This window comes from Dasypus novemcinctus, chromosome 4 (assembly GCF_030445035.2).
Source record: "Dasypus novemcinctus isolate mDasNov1 chromosome 4, mDasNov1.1.hap2, whole genome shotgun sequence".
NCBI classification, from domain to species: Eukaryota; Metazoa; Chordata; class Mammalia; order Cingulata; family Dasypodidae; genus Dasypus; species Dasypus novemcinctus.
This window is the reverse complement of record NC_080676.1, coordinates 78209171-78232889: the sequence shown is the minus strand read 5'-3', so window position 1 is coordinate 78232889 and position 23719 is coordinate 78209171. Positions and strand designations below refer to the sequence as shown.

Here is a 23719-nt window from a genome sequence, read left to right as displayed (position 1 = left end):
GGGAGCCCCACAATCCTGCCTCACAGGAGAGAAAACTACCATAAAGATAATTTCTGTGGCAGAGGAGCTCAAAGACATGAAATACAAAATTTACAAGGATGTCCAGCTGTGTAAAGATATCGTGAATAATTCCAACTCAAAGAATGACAGACAACAGAGCAATCTTATAGGTACTTTTAAAAATGGACACGAAATAGTACATATGCTATGATTCCATTTGTATCAAATGTAAATATAGATAAACCTATAGAGACAGAATTAGATTAGTGGTTATGGAGGGCTAGAAAAGGATGGAGATATTGAGAAGTAACTGCTAAGAGGTATGGGATTTTTCTTTTTGGAGTAATGAAAATGCTCTAAAATTGATTGTGGTAATAAATGCACAACTCGGTGATTATAATGAAAACTACTGATTGCACACTTTGGATGGATTGAATGGTGTATGAATATATCTCAGTAAAACTGCTTAAAAAATAAAAAGTACCTGCCTTATATTGAGGGCCAGCCTTTACATTACACTATTCATGACATGTATTTCATTACAATAATTTTATCACATGTAAAAGAGGTAAACAAATAGATAAATGTGTTTTTATTTGCATGTTTGAGTAATTAAATAATTAACATCAAGACATTAATTGCTGGGCTTGGCTTGGCTGCACTTCCTTGTTCTTGTTCAAAACTCTTCCTGTCAGTCAGGTATACCAGTAATATTTTATTTCTTTAAAACGATTATCCTCAAAAGAAAATAAACAATGAAAAATAAAACAACAATCATCAGATAGAACTTTATAGTTCTTGTGTAAATATCCCCTCTCCAGCCTCTTATGTGCTGACTTTTCATTCTAAGCAATGAGAATTTGTTTATATTTTTCATATCCTTTTGAATATCATCAGAGGCTGAAGAAAAACTTCCAGTTCTGCCTGTATAGCCCTAATAGTCAATAGGATGAAGAAAATTAAGCCAGTTCTATGATTCTCTCAACTCTTGACTTGTCCTCTCTGGCTGCCTCTGAGTCTGAACCTCCCAAGGACAAAACTCCACGGGAGCACTGGATCCTTCAAGAGCGGGGAACAACATTCTCTCAAGGATCTTACAGATTATGTTGCTGTCATGCTCAGCAGTGAGTTTTCCATCCGAGTTGGGAAATCTCCATAGTTTAAGCTTATAAACTTTTTAAGACCTTTCTGGATTATTATATGTGTGTGACTTGAGCGATGTCATCAATGTTTTTGCAAATATTTACTATGTTTTTCTATTTAGCTTAATTCTAACAATTTTGTATTTTAATAAAGTGTTCTAAACACTGCAGTCAAGGAAAAAGAAAAACTACCAAAAAGATGGGAAGCAAATATGACAAAAGGTTAAAAGTTTTAATTCTGGGTGGTGAGACTATAACGGTTTGTTGTTTTATTCTTTGTGTGTTTACATACTTTGAATGGTTCTAGAAATATAAACACATATAAAGTACGAGGTTTCCAGATAGATCCTTTTTCTTTCTGTATAAATTCAAGCAGACTTGATGCTAATATTAAGTATTCCTTAAAAAAATAAAATGTGGTGTTAGAGGTTTTAACACATTTGGAAGCTCCAGTTGTGGCTTCAGATTTCATACTCTGACACAACAGGATGGAACCATGGTCAAAGAGAAGGCAGGGAAGTTTGATTCTGTTACAGCAGGACTCCACGCTCACACTTATTTGTTCAGCCCCAGACCCCTAAATTTGTTTGACCACGTTTTGTCATAACATTTCATAACATAGCAGGAAGAACTGCCTGAATATTTCCTTCTTTGCGGTACCTTTTTGCTCTTCTCTTCATGGAGAACAAAGCATTCTATAGGCGGAGCTTGTGAACACCCTCTTTAAAAACCAGAGTCTCCACGCTTACCTGACCATTTAGTTTCCAGCATCCTGCTGTGCATAGACGCAGTTAGCCAAAATGATACCTGGAGGCTTTACTGAACCTCAACCTGCCACGCCAGAAATCCAGGAGATTGCTAACACGGTGAGTTGATGCATCCCATGACAAGGTGTGTCCAGAATCTTGGTTTCTGGGGTTAGACTCAAGGTAAGGGTGTGAGTGAGCACGTAAATCAGAATGTTGGGAAATGTGTGGTGTTGTACAGGCATCCTTACAACTCAAAATGTAATACTGAGCTTTTCTGATGAAACCTCTAAGAATCCCAACACTCTCAGAGTGACTAAGAGCTAGGCACATCCCTTCTGCAAACCTCAGTTCCCCCATTTGTAAAAGAGAAATTTTTATGTGGTCATCTATAAAAATCTTCCAGTTCTTAAAATGTATGATTCTAGGATTACCAATTTAGTTTCTGTTGAAACTTTTGTTATCTCACAGGGTAGAGCTAACATGTAATTAAGGTCTAAGGTTGTCAACAAGTTGATAAACTAGAATTCAAATGCACTGGAGAGAGATTATTTTTAAATGATTTGAATGAAGAACAATATTGTAAAAGTGATCCATTTATAAACTTTTCCACATATTTGTTTAAATAGACAGTGTTTTAATCTAAGTAGTTAGAGGATAAAAATAGTAGAGAAGTGGCATAGTCTAAGGTAATTCCATTAATGATGGTGAAAATAGAATTCTGTTTTCAGAGAGCTGATACATTACTCTAGGATTATTTAATTAACTATCACCTACATAATAAAAATTTATTGTTTTACCTATTCTGTGAAAGGAAAATACACATAAATCACTATTTTAGGGTTATAATTTGTTACTTTATTTTCTTGTATTATTCCTTCCTGTTTTTTGCTCTCTGAAACATCATTCCATGACACTGGAAAACAAAATAATGTGTTCTGTGAGTGGAAGAGATGGGATCCTCTAAACTGAAGGGCACTGGAACACTCTGTGGGATCAGATGCTTGGAATTCCTATTCTTTGGGGCTAAATATTCCCTTTCCAGGGTTCTTTAAGTATATATAAATATATTTATGTAAGTGTATGTCTTTTTCTTGGAGAAGTTAATATTAAGTCACTAATACCTTTGTTTGATTCTTTGTATCAGATCAGTGTTTGCAAACCTGAATGTGTATATGAATAACGTGGAGTCTTGTTAAAATGCAGATTCTGATTCAGTAGAGTCTGGGGTGGGGCCTGGGTGACTGCATTTCTACCAGGCTCCCAGGTGAGACTGCTGCTGCTGTCTACCGACCTCACCTGACTCTAGGACCTGAAAAATGATATCCTTAGCACCTACCTATGGGAGATGGGATTTTCCAAAATCATAGTGCTGAAATAAAAGTTATTAATTTTGTTTGTAAAATAAAGATATCTCTTACCTTGCCAGTCTCAAAACTGGAAGGATTAAACGAGACAATGCACATAACAATGACTTGAAAACAGAAAAGAAATACGCAGAAGTGAGACATTACAATTGTTAGCTTCAGAGTTGTGGCTGGAATCAGCCCCGATCCTGGAAAATCCCAAGGCTTTCCAAGGACCAGAGCACTAAGGGGATGGGGTACAACTAGGGTTTGAAATATTAAAGGTGCTAAAAATTTTAATGATTTTTAAAAGCCTATCATGTCGTTAGCAAAAACATTATTAAAATTTTAAAAAAAGAAGCTACCAGAAGGCCTTGCATTGTTAACAAATAACACCTATCTGTAAGCCACATCTTGAACTACAAAATTAATTTGAAAGTTAATTTCTTGATGACCTTAGATTCCAGTTCTGTCAGAGAAGTAGAGAGAGAGGTATTAATAATAGCTACCCTGGGCCAGAGAGGTGCTTGGCAGTTTTAAAAGCATTGTCCTCCATTCAAACTCTCATTTGATTTTCATAACTCTTGGGATAGGCAGGGAAGGCATTATGTCCATTTTCCAAATGATGAGACCAAGATTCAAAAAGTCTAACAGTCACCTAGCTAAGAGCTAGCCCACCAGATTTTTGACCTCCTGCTCTTTCCCCCATATAGTGGCAGGAACGTGGAGAAAGTAGGTGGGGTGAGTGGGAGAGTGGATGGTAAACTTGCCTTCTCTGGTCAAGCAGCCAGCTGCATGTTTAAATCAATATGAAAAAAAAAATTAATACCAAGGAGTCATTTCATGGTAAGTGCATTTCTTGAATATCTCCAGCATTGTACTAAATGTTATGGAAGATACATAAGCACTGTAAGATAGCATCCCTGCCCTCAAGGAATTTACAGTCTAGTTGGGGAAGTCAAGATATCTGGGATGGACTATATAACAATTAAGTAATTTTTCATAATTATAGATTTTGGACCAGGAAGGACATTAGAAATTGTCTTGTCAAACCACCTTACTTTCAGGCAAACAATTATTGCTTGATAGTTCAGCTTCTCAGGTGTTAAACTCCCAATTATCACTTATTTTCCCGATGCCACAGGAGAAAGCCTTAGGGCACAGTTTCAATGAAGAGCTAGAAGGTAGAGGAACAGTCAGTAACTTCTTTATAGTTTAAGGAGCATTTTCACATCAATTATATCACTTATACCCCTATAAACATTCCCAAGGGGCAGGTGTTATTATAGCCATTTAATATGCGAGGAAATTGAATCTGCAACTTTTCCAAGATTATAGGGTTAGTTAGGTCCCCACTCAGGGCCAGGCAAATGGTTAGACGTTAGTAACACCTACCTAGTATGATTTGAGGGTCCCAGGGAAGACCTCCGCTAACTGTAATTTACCTTGTGGATGTATTCATTTGATTTTTTAAAATGTATTTCTATTTTTTTAATCACCTGTTAAAATGCAAGTATTCTTGGAGGAACCAAAATTTATCAGCTTTCTCTGTCCTTACCAGAGAACTTTTCAATAGAATGCCAATTGTAAGAAGAACCCAACTAGGGAGGGAGGGCAAGAAGGAAGGAAATGGTCATCACAAAGCATAGAGAGGGAAAGCATCAAAGAAAAATGATGAATTCATGTTCAAGGACATCAAAATAAAAGAGGAGAGTTGGATAAAGTCAGAAAGAGCAAAAAGTCAAACAATGGATTTGGTTTGGCAAAAGAAAAGGGTTTCCCCCTTCTGAAGATAGTAGAGACTGAATGGGCAATTATGGTATCATGTATTAAAGGAAGGAAAATGTACTTAGGTCCAGCGCACACTTGGGAAAAAACCCTTCTTCCAACATTCTCTGTATTAGTTGATGGTCATTGCTAGACCCTTCTTCTATACTTTTTCCTATTTGGGGAGACAAGTCATAATGAAGGAAAACAACCATGGTCTTTTCATTCAAAAAACATTGATTATGTATACAATACTGTATGAATTGTGAATTACTCTGGGGCAATGGCAGAGGGGGAGGTATAAAGATGGTCCCTGCCCTCAGGAAATTTACAAAATAGATTAGATGTATGAAATACACAAAAGAAATAAAGAGCCATACAAGGCCCTCTTATAAAAATCCATGATATATGTAAATAAGGGCCAAATGAAAGACCCTAACTGCAAAATCCTCTGGATCAATACTGCTAATCCATTTCCTTATATGGTATGTAAATAACCATTGGATGAGAATTGAGTGTGTTTCTGTGCCATAAGGAAAATATTATTGTAATAATTACTTTTAGAAATAAAGGCTCTTCCTACACAAAAACATACACACATATATATACATCAATACACACACACACCCATGTCATAAACACAAAGAACCTGCTATTCAGCCACACCAGAACTCTTCCAGGCCTACTTGATCAGCATCTGTTTGATTTCCTTGATTTCCACGGCATTCCAAATCCTCAATTATAGATCACTCCCACACCACCACTTCCTCCTCAACTGAATCAGAGAACTTTGATCAAGGAAGATGCAGGACAACAGAAAACGTGTCCATTACAATTCTAGAAATTCATTACAAACACCTGCGACAAGACCCTGGAGCTGCTGACCACCGCTCCCAGCTGTCCTTCATCCTTTCTTGCTGCCCTTCCTCACCCAGTGTCCATCCGGGAGGGTCTTTAAGCACCAGGCTACCTCCTAAAACTCAAGGTTTCACTGACAAGACCTTTCCAACTCTGTTCCTTTCTCTGTTCTCCAGCCTAAATCCCATTACTCTAGGTCTATAGCAATAAATTAGAAAAACGCAAAAGTGTTTAACTGGAAATAGGCAGTAAGGGTGCAGATTATAAGTAAAGAGACCCAGCTCAGGCCACACAGTCTGGCAGGCAACTGTACACTCAAGAAAACAAATCAGGGCGTTTAAAACCAACCCTTTCCTGGAAAATTCTGGACTTCTGAATCGCATGGATACAATAGAAAAGTAAAAGTCATCAAAAGACTGAAAACCACCAAAAGACTGAAAACATACTTAAAGTTCTGGAAAAATGGTGTTGGAGTAGATCAGCAGGGCTCACCTCTTGCAAAAATAGCAGAAGGGGGAAGCAGCTGTGGCTCATTCAGTTGGGCTCCCATCTACCATATGGGAGGCCCTGAGTTCGCATCCTGGGGCCTCCTTGTGAAGGCAGGCTCACCTGCACACTGCAGAGAGCCACCGGCCCAGGTGCCGTGGAGTGCCACCAGCCCGTGTGCACCACAGAGAGCCGACTCAGCAAGGTGACTCAACGAAAAGGGAGACAAGTAAAAACACAGAAGAACGCAAAGTGAATGGACACAGAGAGCAGACAACAAGCAAGCTGCAATGAGGGAGGAGAATAAATTTTTTTCAAAATAGCAGAAGGGCAGAAGCTGTCTGAAGCAGCTGCTTTGGGGGATCTGCAGATGAGGGGAGGGTCATGTGCATTGTCCAGGAGGGAGTGGGACAGAGAGACAAAGAGGCTAAAATGAAAACTGTGAGTCATTCACCCCCACATCAGGGAATGGTGCCCATTCCCCACCCTCAAGGCAAACAGCCTTAGTAAATCCCATTTACTACCACTTACTGAGAAGGAAGTGGATGTTTTCTTCCTTGGGAAGAGGGAGGGTGTGGTGAAGGGCTGAGTGTGGTTTCTCTTCAGCATTTGAACAGCAAAGCCCAGCTTAGAATCCCAGCTCTAACCAGCCTAGAAACACCAGCTGGAGGAGAGTAGAAGAGAAACATCTATGGGAAGGTTTGCTGAAGATTGCCATCTGCTGACAGGCCAGAAAAGTGAAAAAAAAAAAAAAAAAGGCTTTTTTGCGTATCTCCCGTCGATGTTCCCACGCCCCCTTGGTTCTAGTCCGTGCCCCATTAGTGGGTCCCTGGCCCTGTTTTGATAACTTAAACAGGGCAATTTTAAAGATTTAGAATAAGTTGAACCAAAAATCAAAGAAGAGCCATGAAATAGAGGCACTCAACAGTAAAATCTTAGGCAAGAGAGAGAAATTGACCATTAGAGTAAACTCCCCAACATAATCAGATGCCTAGACGTCACTAAAAATTAAAAGTTATACTAAGGGAAGCAGATGTGGCTCATGCGATTGGGCTCCCACCTACCACATGGCAGGTCCATAGGTCAGTTCCTGTGCCTCCTAAAGAAGACAGTGAGCTGGCATGATGAGTAGGCACAGCAAGCTAACACAAAATGATGCAATAAGAGACACAAGAAAAACATCATGGGAGACACAACAAAGGAGGGAGCAAAGGTTCTCAGTGCCTCCTAAAGAGGACAAGATGGATGGAAAGCTAGCATGATGGGCAGGCGTGGCAAGCTGACGCAACAAGATGATGCATCAAGAAATATAAAAGGAAAAACATAATAAGAAACACAACACGGGAAACGGACTTGGCCCAGTGGTTAGGGCATCCATCTACCACATGGGAGGTCTGTGGTTCAAACCCCGGGCCTCCTTGACCCGTGTGCAGCTGGCCCACACGCAGTGCTGATGCGCGCAAGGAGTGCCGTGCCACGCAGGGGTGTCCCCCGCGTAGGGGAGCCCCACGTGCAAGGAGTGCGCCCGCAAGGAGTGCGCCCGTAAGGAGAGCCGCCCAGCGCAAAAGAAAGTGCAGCCTGCTCAGGAATAGCGCCACCCACACTTCCCGTGCCGCTGAAGACAACAGAAGCGGACAAAGAAACAAGACGCAGCAAATAGACACAGAGAATAGACAACCAGGGGAGGGGGGGAATTAAATAAATAAATAAATCTTTAAAAAAAAAAAAAAGAAACACAACAAAGCGGGGAAGAGGTGGCTTAAGTTACTAGATGCCTCCCTCCCACATCGGAGGTCCCAGGTTTGGTTCCTGGTGCCTCCGAAAGAAACAAAGAAGACAAACAGACACAGCAAGTGCAAATAATGAGGGGGTGGGAGAGTTTTTTTAAAGTTATACTAAGAAATAAGAAGATACAGCTCAGCCAAAGGAACAAATTAAAAATCCTGACAAGACACAGGATTTAAAATAACTAATCAGTGATGTTGGCACAAACATCCTAAATCAATTCAAGGAATTAAGGAAAATATGCTAAAGATATAAAATATATTAAGAAAAAAAAATGGAAAAAAAAAGATACTAGGTGAGCATAAAGAAGAATTTGAAAACTTGCAAAGAAAAGTAACAGATCTGTTTTAGTTTGCTAAAGATGCTGGAAACAAAATACCATAAATGGGATTGCTTTTATAATTGGAATTTATTTGGAGTAAAATCTTAGAATTCCAATCCTGTGAAAATGTCCAAATCAATGCATCTTACCAAAGGTCGGCTGCTGGACCTGGACTCCTGCAAGATGGCAAGGCAAGATGGAAGGTCTGCCAGTCTCTCTCTACTTCCTCCTCCAGGCTCACCTTCTCTTTCAGCTTCAAGTTGCTATGTGGGCTTAGTCTCTTGGGGGCCTCATTGCCTCCACTTCTCTGCTGATTCCAACTTCTGGTTTCTCTCTTAGCCTCCTCAGGTTTCCCTGTCTTTCTGCAGCTATAAGCAATCCTGGAGTCTTCTCTTACATGGCAGGTTAAAAATGGCAGTTGTGGCGGCGGACTTGGCCCAGTGGTTAGGGCGTCCGTCTACCACATGGGAGGTCTGCAGTTCAAATCCCGGGCCTCCTTGACCCATGTGCAGCTGGCCTATGCGCAGTGCTGATGTGCACAAGGAGTGCCCTGCCATGCAGGAGTGTCCCCCACGTAAGGGAGCCCCACGTGCAAGGAGTGCGCCCTATAAGGAGAGCCACCCAGTGTGAAAAAAGCACAGTGTGCCTAGGAGTGGCGCCACACACATGGAGAACTGATGCAGCAAGATGACACAACAAAAAGAGACAACAGATTTCCAGTGCCACTGACAAGAATGGAAGCGGACAAAAAAGAACACATAGCGAATGGACACAGAGAGCAGATGGGGCAGGGAGAGGGAATAGAAATAAATAAAAATAAATCTTTTTTAAAAAAAGTTGCTTCTTTAAGAAGACAAACAAAACTGACCAACCCTTAGCTAGAATCACAAAGAAAAAAAAAAAGGGAGAAGATGCAACTAAATAAAATCAGAAATGAAAGGGGGCATTATTGCTATTCCCACAGAAATTAGAAAGATCATAAGAAAATAATATGAAAACTGTATGCCAACAAATTAGACAGCTTAGATTAAACAGACCACTTCCTGGAAACACACAAACTATCCACACTGACACAAGAAGAGAGGACCTCAACAAACCAACACAAGTAAAGCGATTGACTCAGTCATCAAGAACTTCCTAACAAAGGAAACCTCAGGACCACTTGGCTTCACAGCTGAATTCTACCAATCATTTCAAGAAGAATTAATGCCAATCCTGCTCAAACTCTTCCAAAGAAAAGGAAGGTACACTACTTAATTCATTCTATGAAGCCAACATCACACTAATACCAAAGCCAAATAAAGATACTACAAGAAAAGAAAATTACAGACCAATTTCTCTAACGAACATAGATGCAAAAATCCTCAACAAAATACTTGCAAATTTAATCCAACAGCACATTAAAAGAATTATACACCATGATCAAGTGGGTTTTAACCAGGTATGCAAGGGTGGTTCAACAAAAGAAAATCAATTAATGTAATACACCACATTAATGAATTGATGGAGAAAAATCACATGATCATTGCTATTGATGCAGAAAAGGCATTTGACAAAATCCAGCATCCTTTTTTGGTAAAAACACTTTGAAAAATAGGAACAGAAGGAAATTTCCACAACACAATACAGGGCATATATGAAAAACCCTCAGTCAATATCGTACCCATGGTGAAAGGCTAAAAGCTTTCCCTTTAAGACTGAAACTGAAGAGTTTGTAACCAAGAGTTTGGCCTTACATGAAATGTCTAAGATTCAGAACAAGAAAAGGATGCCCACTGTCACCACTATTATTCAACATTCTACCAGAACTTTTGCTAGAGCAATTAGGCAAGAAAAGTAAATAAAAGGCATCCAAATCAGAAACCAAAACTTTCACTCTTTGTAGATGACATGATCTTATATTTAGAAAACTCTGGAAAATCAACAATGAAACTACTAGAGCTAATAAATGAATTCAGCAAAGTGGCAGGATACAAGATCAACACACAAAAATAAGTAGTGTTTCTCTACACTAGTAATCAACAATCTGAGGATATCAGGGAACAAATTCCATTTACAACAACAACTAAAAGAACCAAATACTAGGAATTAATTTATCCAGGGATGTAAAGGATCTGTACTCAGAAAACTAAAAAGCATTGCTAAAAGAAATTTAAAAAGACATAAACAAACGGAAGGACATTCATCTTCATGGATTGGAAGATTAAATATCATTAATATGTCAATCCAATGAAATTGATTTACAAATTCAACGTAATCTCAAATTTCCAACTGCCTATTTTACACAAATGGAAAAGTCAATTACAAAAATTATTTGGAAGAGAAAGAGACATCGAATAGCTAGAAATATCTTTAAAAAGAAGAACAAAGTCAATGGACTCACAGTTACTAACTTTAAAGCATATTATAAAGCTACAGTGGTCAAAACAACACTGGGCTTAAAATGTTCAGGAAGCCGTGTTGTACACAGATGTGCTGTCATCCAGGCTTTGTTGTCCTACTTATAGAACACAGGCAGAATAGATCTAGCTTAATTCTTAAGGGCCCTAGGATTTTCAGAATGGTGAATGAGAATGGTCTTCAACTTAAAGTCACCAGCTGCATTTGCTCCTAGCAAGGAAGTCAGCCCATCCTTCGAAGCTTTGAAGCCAAGTATGGATTTCTTCGCTCTAGTTATTAAAGTCCTAGACAGCATCTTCTTCCAATAGAAGGCCATTTCACCTACATTGAAAATCTGTTGTATAGTATAGTCACCTTCATCAATTATCTTAGCTAGGGCGGCAGACTTGGCCCAGTGGTTAGGGCGTCCATCTACCACATGGAAAGTCCATGGTTCAAACCCTGGGCCTCCTTGACCCGTGTGCAGCTGGCCCATGAGCAGCACTGATGCGCGCAAGGACTGCCATGCCACGCAGGGGTGTCCCCCAGCTTAGAGGAGCCCCACGCGCAAGGAGTGCCCCCTGTAAGGAGAGCCACCCAGCGCGAAAAAAAGTGCAGCCTGCCCGGGAATGGCGCTGCGCACATGGAGAGCTGACACAACAAGATGATGCAACAAAAAAAAAAAACGCCGATTCCCGTGCCTCTGACAACAACAGAAGCAGATAAAGAAGAAGACGCAGCAAATAGACACAAAGAACAGACAACCGGGGTGGGGGGGGAAAGGGGAGAGAAATAAGCAGACAGACACATAGAACAGACAACTGGGGGGGAGAGAAGAGAAAGAAATAAATAAATCTTTTTTAAAAAATTATCTTAGCTAAATGTTCTAGATAACTTGCTGCAGCTTCTCCATCAGCACTTGCTGCTTTATCTCACACTTTTATGTCATGGAGATGGCATCTTTCCTTAGACTTCAAGAACCAACCTCTGCTAGCTTCAAACTTTTCTTCTGGGAAATGGACTTGGCCCAGTGGTTAGGGCGTCCGTCTACCACATGGGAGGTCCATGGTTCAAACCCCGGGCCTCCTTGACCCGTGTGGAGCTGGCCCATGCGCAGTGCTGATGCGCGCAAGGAGTGCCCTGCCACGCAGGGGTGTCCCCCGCGTAGGGGAGCCCCACGTGCAAGGAGTGTGCCTCCGTAAGGAGAGCCACCCAGCGCGAAAGAAAGTGCAGCCTGCCCAGGAATGGCGCCGCCCACACTTCCCATGCCACTGACGACAAGACGCAGCAAACAGACACAGAGAACAGACAACCGGGGAAGGGGGCGGGGGGGAATTAAAAATAAATAAATAAATCTTTAAAAAAAAAACAAAAACAAAAACTTTTCTTCTGCAGCTTCCTCACCTCTTTCAACTTTCCTAGAATTGAAGAGAGCTAGGGCCTTGCTCTGGATTAGGCTTTGGCTCAAGGGAATGTCATGGCTGGTTTACTCTTCTATCCAGACCACTAAAACTTTCTCTATATCAGCCATAAGGTTGTTCCACTTTCTTATCATTCATGTGTTCCCTGAAGTAGCACTCTTAATTTCCTTCAAGAACTTTTCCTTTGCATTCACAATTTAGTTGTTTGGTGCAAGAGGCCTAACTTTACACCTATCTCAGTTTTCAACATGCCTTCCTCACTAAGCTTAATCATTTTTAGCCTTTTTTTTTTAAGATTTTTAAATTATTTTATTTTATTTCTCTCCCCTTCCCACCCTCCTCCGCCCCCCCCCCACCCCCCATTGTCTGCTCTCTGTGTCCATTTGCTGTGTGTTCTTCTGTGTCTGCTTATATTCTTTGTCAGCGGCACCGGGAATCTGTGTTTCTTTCTGTTGCGTCATCTTGCTGCGTCAGCTCTCCGTGTGTGTGGCACCACTCATGGGCAGGCTGCACTTCTTTCATGCTGGGCAGCTCTTGGGCAGGCTGCACTTTTTTCGAGCTGGGTGGCTCTCCTTACAGGGCGCATGGGTCTCCCCTACGCAGGTGACACCCCTGCATGGCAGGGCACTCCTTGCACACATCAGCACTGCCTGCGTGGGCCAGCTCATCACATGGGTCAGGAGGCCCGGGATTTGAACCTTAACCTCCCATGTGGTAGGTGGATGAGCCAAATGTGCTTCCCAGTCATTTCTAGTTTTTTATTTAAAGTGATAGACGGGTGACTCTTCCTTCCAGCTGAACAATTAGAGGACATTGTGGGATTATTAACTGGCCTAATTTCAAGACACTTGTGTCTCGGGAATAGAAAGGCCTGAGGAGAGGGACAGAGACAGGGAACAGCGGGTCATTGGAACAGTCAGAACATTTATCAATTAAGATTGCTGTCTTATATGGGCATGATTTGTGTTACTCCAAAACAATTATAATGTAACATCAAAGATCACAAATCACAGATCACCATAACAGATATAATAATAATGAAAAAGTTTGAAATACTGTGAGAATTACCAAAATGTGACACAGGATCATGAAGTGGGCACATGCTGTTGGAAAAATGGTGCCAATAGATTTGTTCAATGCAAGGTTGACACAAACCTTCACTTGTTTGTTTGTTTTTTTAAAGCAATATCAGTGAGAAACAATAAAGTGGAGTGCAATAAAAGGAGTAATGACTGTATTGAATTTGCGTCACTCTAGCTCCCTTTCCCACTTGAGTCAGTATTAGTCAGGGTTCTCTAGGAAAACGGAATCAACAAGGGATATCTGTCGATAATAAGAGATTTATCAGAGTCTTTCACGCAGCTGGGGGGATGTACAAGTCCAGGTTCCGCAGGCAGGCTGCAAACAGGAGCTCCGATGAAAGTCCAATGAAGATTCTTGACAAGTTCTGGGAGATGTTGGCTGTCCAAAGACAAGCTGGGAAATTCTCAATGCTGGAGTCACTTCCCCTTTTAAGCGATTCAATTGATCAGGTTAAGCGTCACTCGCTGCTGATGGCAATCTCCCTGACTGATGTAATTATCAACAGCTATCTATGATTTACCACTGCCATAAAGTCAATGGTGAATAAATGCCCTTATATTAAAGTTAGCCCAGCGCTTGCTTGACCAAACAACTGGGCACAATTACCTGGCAGAGTTGACACAATAGCCTAACCATCACAGTCAGGAATGCTGGCATCCAAGCCTATGAACCCCTGTGGTTGGCCGAATTATGGTCTCCCAAAGATGTCCACATTCTGATCCCTGGAACTTGTGAATATGTTACCTTACATAGCACAAGTGTGATTGCAAGTGTGATTAAGTTAAGGATAATGAGAAAGAAAATTATCCTGGATTATCTAGGTGAACTGAATAAAAGGAAGGCAGGAGAGACAGAATGAAAGAGGAGATGTCAAAACAAAGCAGAGGTTGAAGTGATGTGTTTTGCACATGGAGGAAGGGCCACTCTCATACATTCCTGATTGGAATGCAAATTGGTGCAACCTTTCAGAAGGGGAATTTGGCAATATCTAACAAAACTACATGTGAACTTGCCTTTGAACCTAGCAATTTCACTTCTAGGAATAGACTGTGAATATAATTCTAACAATTCAAAAATACATATCCACAAGACTATTTGTTGTAGCATTGTTTGTAATTGTAAATATTGGACATAACCTAAATGTCCACATTTAGTGAATGAATAAGCTCTGGTATAGCTACACAGTGGAATACTATGCAGCTCTACAAAGCACAAGAAAGATCTCTATGAACTGATGTAGACTAATTTCCAGGCTATAACATGAAGTAAAAAAAAAAAAAAGCAAAGTACACACTGGACTGGACTGAAGGCTCCCAACCAGGAGGACTTACTGGAGTATGAACACTGCAGCCAGTTAGGTTGTGCGCTTTCCCAGCATCCTGACAAAAATAAAGATCCTGGAGGAGAAGATAGGTTCATTCAAATTAGTAAGGCTTATGAGATTCTTTCCAATGAAGAAAAGAAATCAAATTATGGTCACTATGGAGACACTGGAGAGAACTAAAGCTACCAGAGCAGCACCAACTATGAAAGTATCATTTCCATCATTTCTAGAAAATTTTTATTTTGATGAATCTTTTTTTCATTTCCCTTTTAATTCTGAGCAGTGGGATGCAATTGATGAAAAGTATTTATTGTGCTTTTAACATTATGTGATTGAAGTGGTTCCAGATAGCTTCAAGAAACCTCATTAAGATCATCTCTGATTGGTGTTTTAGTTATATTCATAGTCAGCCTGTTTGGAAAGAAGTAGTTCAAGGACTTGAAGGATGGTCCATGCTGGCTACAAGAGATGCCTGGCCCATCATCTGGGAGCACACAGCACGCCGTCATCCGGGGAACTATAAATGAGAAGATCTCCTCCTTCCATAATGCAGTTGTCCATGAGAACCTATGACAATTTAGAAAGTCTCCTTCCAGAGAGCTAGATGGAGAAAGTTACAAATAAAAATTATGTCAGATTCCTTTCCGGCTGGCAATGCCAGAATAAACCTCGTGGCCTTCAATGTGTCCAAATGCCACTGCTCTACGAGTTGACTGCTTTTGTATCCAAAGGTTATTGTTTGGACACGTGTATTCCAGTTCAGGAGGGGTGGACTTGATGACAAGGCAGGACAGCACCCATGGCCCGGCCCGCACCGGCCTGATCTCGAGGGCACACGTCAACAAGCCTGCTGCTCTGGGCAGGCCCAAGGTGTGCAGACGCAGGTCGCCGATGCCTTCATCTCCCAAAACAGGTCTCTCCTGGCAGCCAGGCTCACCAGCCAGAAGCTGTTCCAGAGCTCTGCCTGTCGACCTGTCTCGCCAGCAGAGGAGGTCCTGTGTGGTTTCACTGACTGCTGAGAGGACCAAGCTGAGCAAGCCTTTTGAGGCATTCCTGTCCTTTGCCCTGGTGACCTTCGCTCCTGTCTACCGCAGTCAGCAGCGGGAGCACCATCCGACTATTATACCAGACGGTGAAATGTTTCAAGGAAAATCAGCCTCTCTTTCAAAGGTGCAACACAGCAGGAAGGTGTACAGAACCCTGGAAGGTCCCTGAACTGGGAATGAGAGGGATAAATTGATCCTTTGGGGTTACCTCGAGCAGTTGCGGAAAGATCCCGCTCCTCGATCCTCTGAACTGACCGATGCACTGCCCCTATTTTTCTCGTCGGTGGCTCTGCTCTGTTTCTGAATTCATCTCAGGCTCCTGGGATAGTGTGTTTCACAGCAACTGGCAGGAGATGCTGCCCCTTCTGTCCCTAATGCCCTTGACCCTCTTCTGCACTGAGGTCATGCAGGTTTTCAGTGACTCAAATGATGAGTGAAAGTCAAACCACCCAGGTAAAGAGAAAGCCCCTGAGAGGACCGGGAAGACCCAGGCGAGCTTGCGCAAAGAAAACAGCAGCAAGATTCCTAAAAAAGGCTTTGTGGAGGTGACTGAACTCACAGGTGTGACATTAAATCATTAAAATAAAAAGGCCCCTCGGACAGCTGCACCTTCCACTTATACTAGGAAATGAAAATGGTGATCGGATTGAAAACATTCCTGAAAAATATTTCAGTCTACAAATTCTTCTACAGATCTGTTTGGGGGCTGGTAGATGTATCCCCCAAAAAGAGATACTTTTTCAGTCTTATTGGACTCTAGGGAGCTTTTATTTTTAATTGTACTTTACCCTTGACCACTGAAGTCTTTCTTCCTTAATGTTATTTCCATAAATTTGTTTACTTTTCTCAAATGTATGAGCCACTCTCACGCTCAGCCAATGCCACCATTTCTCTTTCTGATGTGTAATCATCATACAAAACCCAATTTTGGTTTAAGTTAACTTTCTAGTCTTCAAATATAATATCTTGAAACTGACAGCATTGCTATTTTTAAAGGTGGGTTTTCCTGGTTTGTACAGATTATATATATATATCATATTTAGCAGATGGGGCTGAAAATGGCAACTAGTCCCAAACAAGTCTCCCATCACAAAAGTATTTTTTAATTGCTCAAATGTTGGTTGCATAATTTGTCTAACATAAAGGTCGTCAGCTCCAACTAAGCAACATTTCACTAAGTAAAACTCTCCCAGCTTTCATTGAACTACATGGTCTTGCTGCCATCATTTCTTGATCATTGTATTAGTCAGCCAAAGGGGTGCTGATGCAAAATACCAGAAACCTGTTGGTTTTTATAAGGGGTATTTATTTGGGGTAGGAGCTTACAGATAGCAGGCCATAAAGCATAAGTTACTTCCCTCACCAAAGTCTATTTGGAGCAAGATGGCTGCCAACGTCTGCAAGGGTTCCTTCCTTCCTGGTGCTAGCTTCTTTTTCCTCTGAGTGCTGACTTCCTGGGTCTTCAACATCAGACTCTAAGATCAGAAATCCCCCACTCTGTTCTTCCCCATGCCTTTTATCTGTGAGTCCCCACCCACCAAGGAGTGGGGATGCAACGCCCTAATCATAACTCAATCATGTCCAGGTACAGATCAGGTTACAAGCATAATCCAGTATTATTTTTTTTTTTTTGGAATTCCTCAATTAAATCAAACTGCTACAATCATGAAGGCTTGGTTACAGTTCTCCAGTAAATAGGCTGATTTTCTCCTGATTCCCAGACTATTCACACCTGTACCATTTTATTTATTATCATTAAATCGATTTGCCGCTGCCATCAGTAGAAATGTTTGCTGGATATAGAACAAAATGGGATCTGAATATGCTTTAAGTGATTTGCTTTATTTGGGAGTAGGGATTGAAAGCAAACTTACAAATCTTTTTTTAAAGTGAAACTCTCTAAAAGTGATGAAAAACATCTCTACAGATGAAATGTTTAAGTCCAAAATATCTGACATTGTCTTGAAACAAACACAGTGTGGCAGCTGCTGAAACTATCTGTTCAGTTTGTCAAGGAGGAAGGTTATACTTGGGAGACAGATCTGAAAAGAAGGTGAATATTTTGCACTTTTGATACTCGTAGGAACAAATAACTTATTTGGAAAATTTTAATTTTTTTATGTTTGGTGTTTTTTTGTATTGTGAACAGGAACTGAAGCTGATGTCATTTTTGTTTTAAGAATATTACAGACTAGAAACAGAAAGAAACTATTTCAATGTGTGATTTAAAAAAAAAACAAAGACAAGAGTATCTATGGTATGGTATCTTTTGTGTCAGAAAGGAAACATAAGAAAATATGCATGTATATGCTTATTTGTGTGAAAAAAAGCACAGAAAAGCTAAACTAGAAACCAATGAAATTGGTTACCTACAGGGGATGGATGGAAACAGGGTAGAAGGATGAGGTGGTTAAGACACTTCTCTGAGTATACTTTCGTGTAAGTTTTGACTTACAACCATGGTAAGCTTCATATACCCAAAAATAAATAAATAATTAGATCAACCAGAATGCGGGGGAGACCAAAATTGAGTACAAACTGTAACAAATGAACCATAACAAATGAAATACACTACAAATTAATAACATTACCACTCTAAAGAAGGTGGAAAAGAAAATCAACCCAACTAATTTTAAAATACAGTATCTTGACTATATAATACAGGGTTAAAGACAAAAAGAACTATACCGAAATATTATGCTCTAGTTAAGAAATTCATTTTCATGGGTGGATGGATTAGCAATTCTGAAACTATCTTACGTGTATACTAGGTCTAAATTAATAAGTGAAAACATTGTGAATAATGACAGTCAGGCTTCTCCCTGTTGGAGAAAGAAACACATAAGAGATAGAGGTGTGTTGTGTGTGTATGTGTAGCAGGTATACATACATTTCGTAGCTCTTTCCACTGAAAGGACCTCAAAGCAATAACAGTAACAGTGAACATTTAGGTTTCCAAATCTTGGGACTCAATATCATTTGCCAATAAAAAAGAGCCAGGGCTCCCTGGAGAAATTGTTTATTTCAGGGCTGAAGCAGGTAAAATTGAAGATGAGCCTGGAATATATTGGAGTTTCATAAATGCTCATAAAATGATGGCAGCTTTTTGAAATGACACAAAAACCAACTTAAAGAACCTTCAGGGAAACAGACTTGGCCCAGTGGTTAGGGCGTCCGTCTACCACATGGGAGGTCCGCAGTTCAAACCCTCGGGCCTCCTTGACCCGTGTGGAGCTGGCCCATGAGCAGCGCTGATGCGTGCAAGGAGTGCCCTGCCACGCAGGGGTGTCCCCCGCGTAGGGGAGCCCCACGCGCAAGGAGTGCGCCAGTAAGGAAAGCCACCCAGCGTGAAAGAAAGTGCAGCCTTCCCAGGAATGACGCTGCCCACACTTCCCGTGCTGCTGATGACAACAGAAGCGGACAAAGAAACAAGATGCAGCAAATAGACACAGAGAACAGACAACCGGGGGAGGGGGAGAATTAAATAAATAAATCTTAAAAAAAAAAAAAAAAAAGAACCTTCACATGACCAAATCTAGTACAATTTGAGTGACAAATTAAATAGAAATGGGCTATAACCCACAGAATAAAAGAAATATCCATGAGTCATACTATTATAAACAAATATTTGAATAAATAAATGAGAGAAGACAGCTCTTCCTTACAATAAAATCTCAATTAATAAATGAATGAAATAGAAAATCAACATTCGATAAAAACAACAACTGTCGTCACTGCTATAGGCAAGAATCATCAGTGCATGCTAAAATTAGTGGATGAAAGAATGATGAGACAGGATAGGGGTATAGTCTCAAAATATCTTCCCACAAAATGCTTATTAATTACAAAGGGAAAAAAACAATACCTTACCACTCGAGCCAGCAGACACCACCAGCAGTGACACATGTAGCTTCTGACAGGATGCTCTAAGAACACAGCCTCATTTGTGTGGTATTTTTACCAAAAATGTACATCTGCCATCTAATCATGAGAAATGATCAGACAATTCCAAGTTGAGGAACATCGTACATGCTAACTGGCCAGTACTCTTCAAAAGGGTCAAGGTCATGCATGACAAAGAAAGACTGAGGAATTGTCCCAGATTGGAGGAGACGAAGGAGACATAAAACCACATGCAATTCAGAATCCTGGATGGGATCCTGGACCAGAAAAGAGACATTGTGGGGACAAATTGGCAAAATTCAAATAAGGTCAAGAGATTACTTACTAGTACCATACCATGGTAACTTACTGGTTTTGATGATTGTGCTAAGGTTATATAAAAGGTTAACATTAGAGAAAGCTGTGTGAACAATATAAAGAAATTCAGTATACCATTCTTGCAACTTGTTTTAATTCTGAAGTTACTTCAAAACAAAGGAATTATTGCTTTCCTATGTTTTATTAATCAAAGACATACACAATGGGGAGCAGATGTATCTCAGTGGCTGAGCACTTGGTTCACATGTATGAGGTCCCAGGTTCAATCCCCAGTACCTCCAAAAAGAAAAATGACATATATAATTTCTAGAAATTTATCAAACTACCATATTGTATTTCCACATTGGGTTGATGTAATTTCAGTCTAAAACAACAATATTTGACATTTTAGTTAACCCATGCAACTTTATTAAAGATAGGTGGTTTCTTTTCTTTTGAAATACTGAAAATAACTCACGTTCTAATTACCATCTTTGAGAATTTTCAGGAGTATGAAGTTCCCACATTTGTGAATCACATAAAGTCCAATACAACTTTGATGATTGTTTTCTCTTTTCTTTTCTTAAGATAAAGCCACAGCTTGAAGCAAGAACGAATGAGAAATATGGAGAATTTAAAGCCGAAGAGTATAAATCTCAAGTGGTTGCTGGAACAAATTACCTCATTAAGGTTAGAGCTCAACATCCACTTTGGCACTGAAAAGATACTATATTCCTCATTTTACACAACATGCCATTTCTACTGCCATGTAATTCGTTCCTTCTGATTATACTAAATCAAGATGTCTAGTTAACACATCCCAAGTGGTAGCTTCTCAAATTTGGCAGATAATGGTATACTTATACCATCCCTTCCTTATGAATTTAGAAAGCTTTCTTATATATTCCAGAAATTGTTAAGAAAAAAAGATTTCATGACAGTTTAGAGCATTACAGTCTGGTTTTTGACCACATCTGCCTCTTGTGTAAGGCAGGAAGATACTATCTCAGCTGCCTGAGAGCATGGGGCTAGACCAGATGGTGTCTTGAAGCTTACTGCACCTCAAAGCTTTGTGCTTCTATATGTCTAAATTAAGTGCATTTAAGGAATGACTTGAATCCTTAGCTGAGAAGATCATTTATATCTCTTTTGCCCTTTGAATAAGCATTTTGATTAATAGAATTAAGTAATTATTTTTGTAACTCACGTAAGTAGGTTGAATTTGTGGCACTGCATATTTTAAAGCAGTGAAGTATTTTAAATATTGTTAAAATTAATTTCATAACTATATCAAAAATTCAAATGATGCAGCTATCCAGCACTAATTGAAGTAAATACTTGTGAAGTTATTGGGAAAGAAGCAACTCAACATGTCAGCCTGGATATTTGGGAGTCATTTTCATCCTTTTATTTCAAGAAGCTGAGAATTCTGATTTCAAAAATCATAATAGGCAACTCCTGAGACTCAAACGAACATGCCCTCGCTCCCATCTTAAGTGTGCGATTTTGCTTTACATTAAATTCTCTTGCTACTAAAAAAAAAATCTAAACAGACATTCAAATGCACTTAACCTTTACTTAATCATTTGACCAGGGCACTGCCTGACATTTCTTTTTAACCAACAATTAACCACTTAATTATATATATAAAATTTTAAATATTTTTTCAGCAAAAAAATAAGTGGAGCTAGCCAGTTCGGCATGAGAAATTTACAGTACTAGCTAATGTAGATGGGGTCAGCCCAGTCCTACCAAATTTGAGCTCCTACCAAATGCCAGGCCCTGAAAGACACATGAGAGACCCTGTTGTAGCTCAGAAAACTATGACACCATTTCCCCTTTCTCAACCTGCTCCTTTCATACCCAGAAAGGAAAGTTTTCCATTAAAAATGATTTTGTTCTTTCTGCAAACCACAATTTCTCTAATTAATTTTTAAATGACTGTTCAAATAAATATCCCACCAAAATTGGGATCATTATTATCATAATATTGTGATTAGTCTAAGTATATAAGGATACACTTCATGTATTAATCAGCTCTCCCACATTTCTTTAAAAAGTGCACCAGGAAACTATCTTGAAAATGTCTTCCCTTGCCCTCGTTGCCCTCTCTGAACCACAATTTCCTCTCCCCTTTCTCCACCTGCTGCTTCCTTCTGCTATTAATTTCATCCTACTGGATCACAGCCACTGACCCCAGTTTCCTCCCACCCACCCTCCTTACTTCCTGGCAGTCCAGCTGCTGCTCTCTGTGCCCTGGGCCTCTCCCTACAATTAAGGTCTTGCCAGTGATGTGCCTTTCTCTTTTCTGCCTCCAGAATCTGTCAAGAGGCAAGTGGTAGAGTGGAAGTTTGCAGGCTTGGTGTCAGACAGCTCTGGGGTTGAATCCTTGCTCTACTTATTCTACAAGTCAAAGTCTGTGTGACTGCAGGGACTCATCATTCATGACAACCTGCAGGGTGCTTTGAGGATTAAAGGAGCTAGAAGTATACTGAGCACTCACAATGCACCACACACTGTTCTGCGTACTGTGCTCATGTCACTACCTTTAACCCTTACAGTATTCTCCTTTCCCTCATGGTATTATCATTTTACCTGTGTTACTGATGAGAAAGCTGAGCCCCAGGGAGATGAAGTAACCCACAAAGTTATACAACTATAAGAGCAGAGCCAGGATTTGAACCCAGGTAATCTGATGCTTAACCAGTGGCTGCACTGCCTTTTTTGTTGCCATGATTTTCATGTCCTAGATTTATCCCCAAACTATCATTTCAACCTTTTAACCAGTCTCCCCAACAGACCCTTCAAGGTGCAAGGTGTCGAATGGCCCCTGTGCCCTGCTCAGTCCTCCCACGGGGCATTTATACAGGAGGTGTCAGTAGAGGTGGGGGAGCTGCACATCCCAAATTTTGTAGGACAATTTTGACTTTCATTCCCCTTTATCAGGCCATGTGTCCCAATTTAGGAGTCAGAAATCAGAATCACCAAATAGACAGACTGTCCTTTATTGTCTTGCTCTGTGCATCTTTAAAAATAAAATTCAAGTCTGGACTTTTATTTGTGCCCAGATTAAAGGAAAATAAAATTTTAAATCTAGGCCCCATGCCTCTTGTCATGCTTTTATCCTGTTCTTTCTTTTGTAAAATAAAGGGGTGAGTTCATAGAAGCCAAGGTTCTAAGAATGCTTGTCCAAGAATGCTGTTCAAGAAAACCAAGAAAAGCTCATTGGAGTGAAGTCTTTATAGGCCTGTAGATCTTTCCCTTGACATGGATCCAGGGAATGAATCTCTCTCTCTTTAACCTTTCAGATCCGAGTATCTGGCAATAGATACATTCATGTGAAAGTATTCCGAAGTCTTCCTGGACAAGGGTCTTCTTTGAGCCTTGTTGCATACCAGACTGGAAAAAGCAGGAGTGATGAGCTGAACCCTTTTTAGCAGCATGTTCCAAAAGTGGTCTGATTCCTTCCACTGGCTAAAGATTAATGGCACCTGCTAGTAAATTAACTCTCAAAAAATAAGCATTGCTTTTTAAATAAATTGATTTCTCCAAATATTGCTCTGTTATTTTATTAAATGAGAATTACCTTTTCTTTCTCAAAATCAATGCTATTGAGGACTTCTGGGAAGATGGACAATTAGAGAGACACAGAATTCACTTCTTTCCCAGAAAAATAGCTAGACCACAGGCAGAACTGGCCTGAAAAAAATTTTTAGGGTTTGGGGAAACAGGGGAAGACTAGACACCACCCAGAAGAGAGGAGGACAAGGGAAAAGAATCTCTATGGAAAAATTTTGTGTGTAGAAGCTGCAGC

General features: G+C 40.3%; 1 protein-coding gene and 1 pseudogene across 1 annotated transcript; both read left to right on the top strand.

Moving 5' to 3' along the window:
* The first annotated feature begins 1912 nt into the window (after positions 1-1912).
* CSTA (cystatin A) lies at positions 1913-23451 on the top strand. The gene is made up of 3 exons (XM_004467172.3): positions 1913-2008; positions 20494-20595; positions 23214-23451. Exons 1-3 carry the CDS (start codon positions 1943-1945, stop codon positions 23340-23342), a joined length of 297 nt encoding a protein of 98 aa, XP_004467229.1. The 5' UTR covers positions 1913-1942; the 3' UTR covers positions 23343-23451.
* LOC139438781 (dnaJ homolog subfamily C member 16 pseudogene) lies at positions 13707-16286 on the top strand (annotated as a pseudogene).
* Positions 23452-23719: the final 268 nt, after the last annotated feature.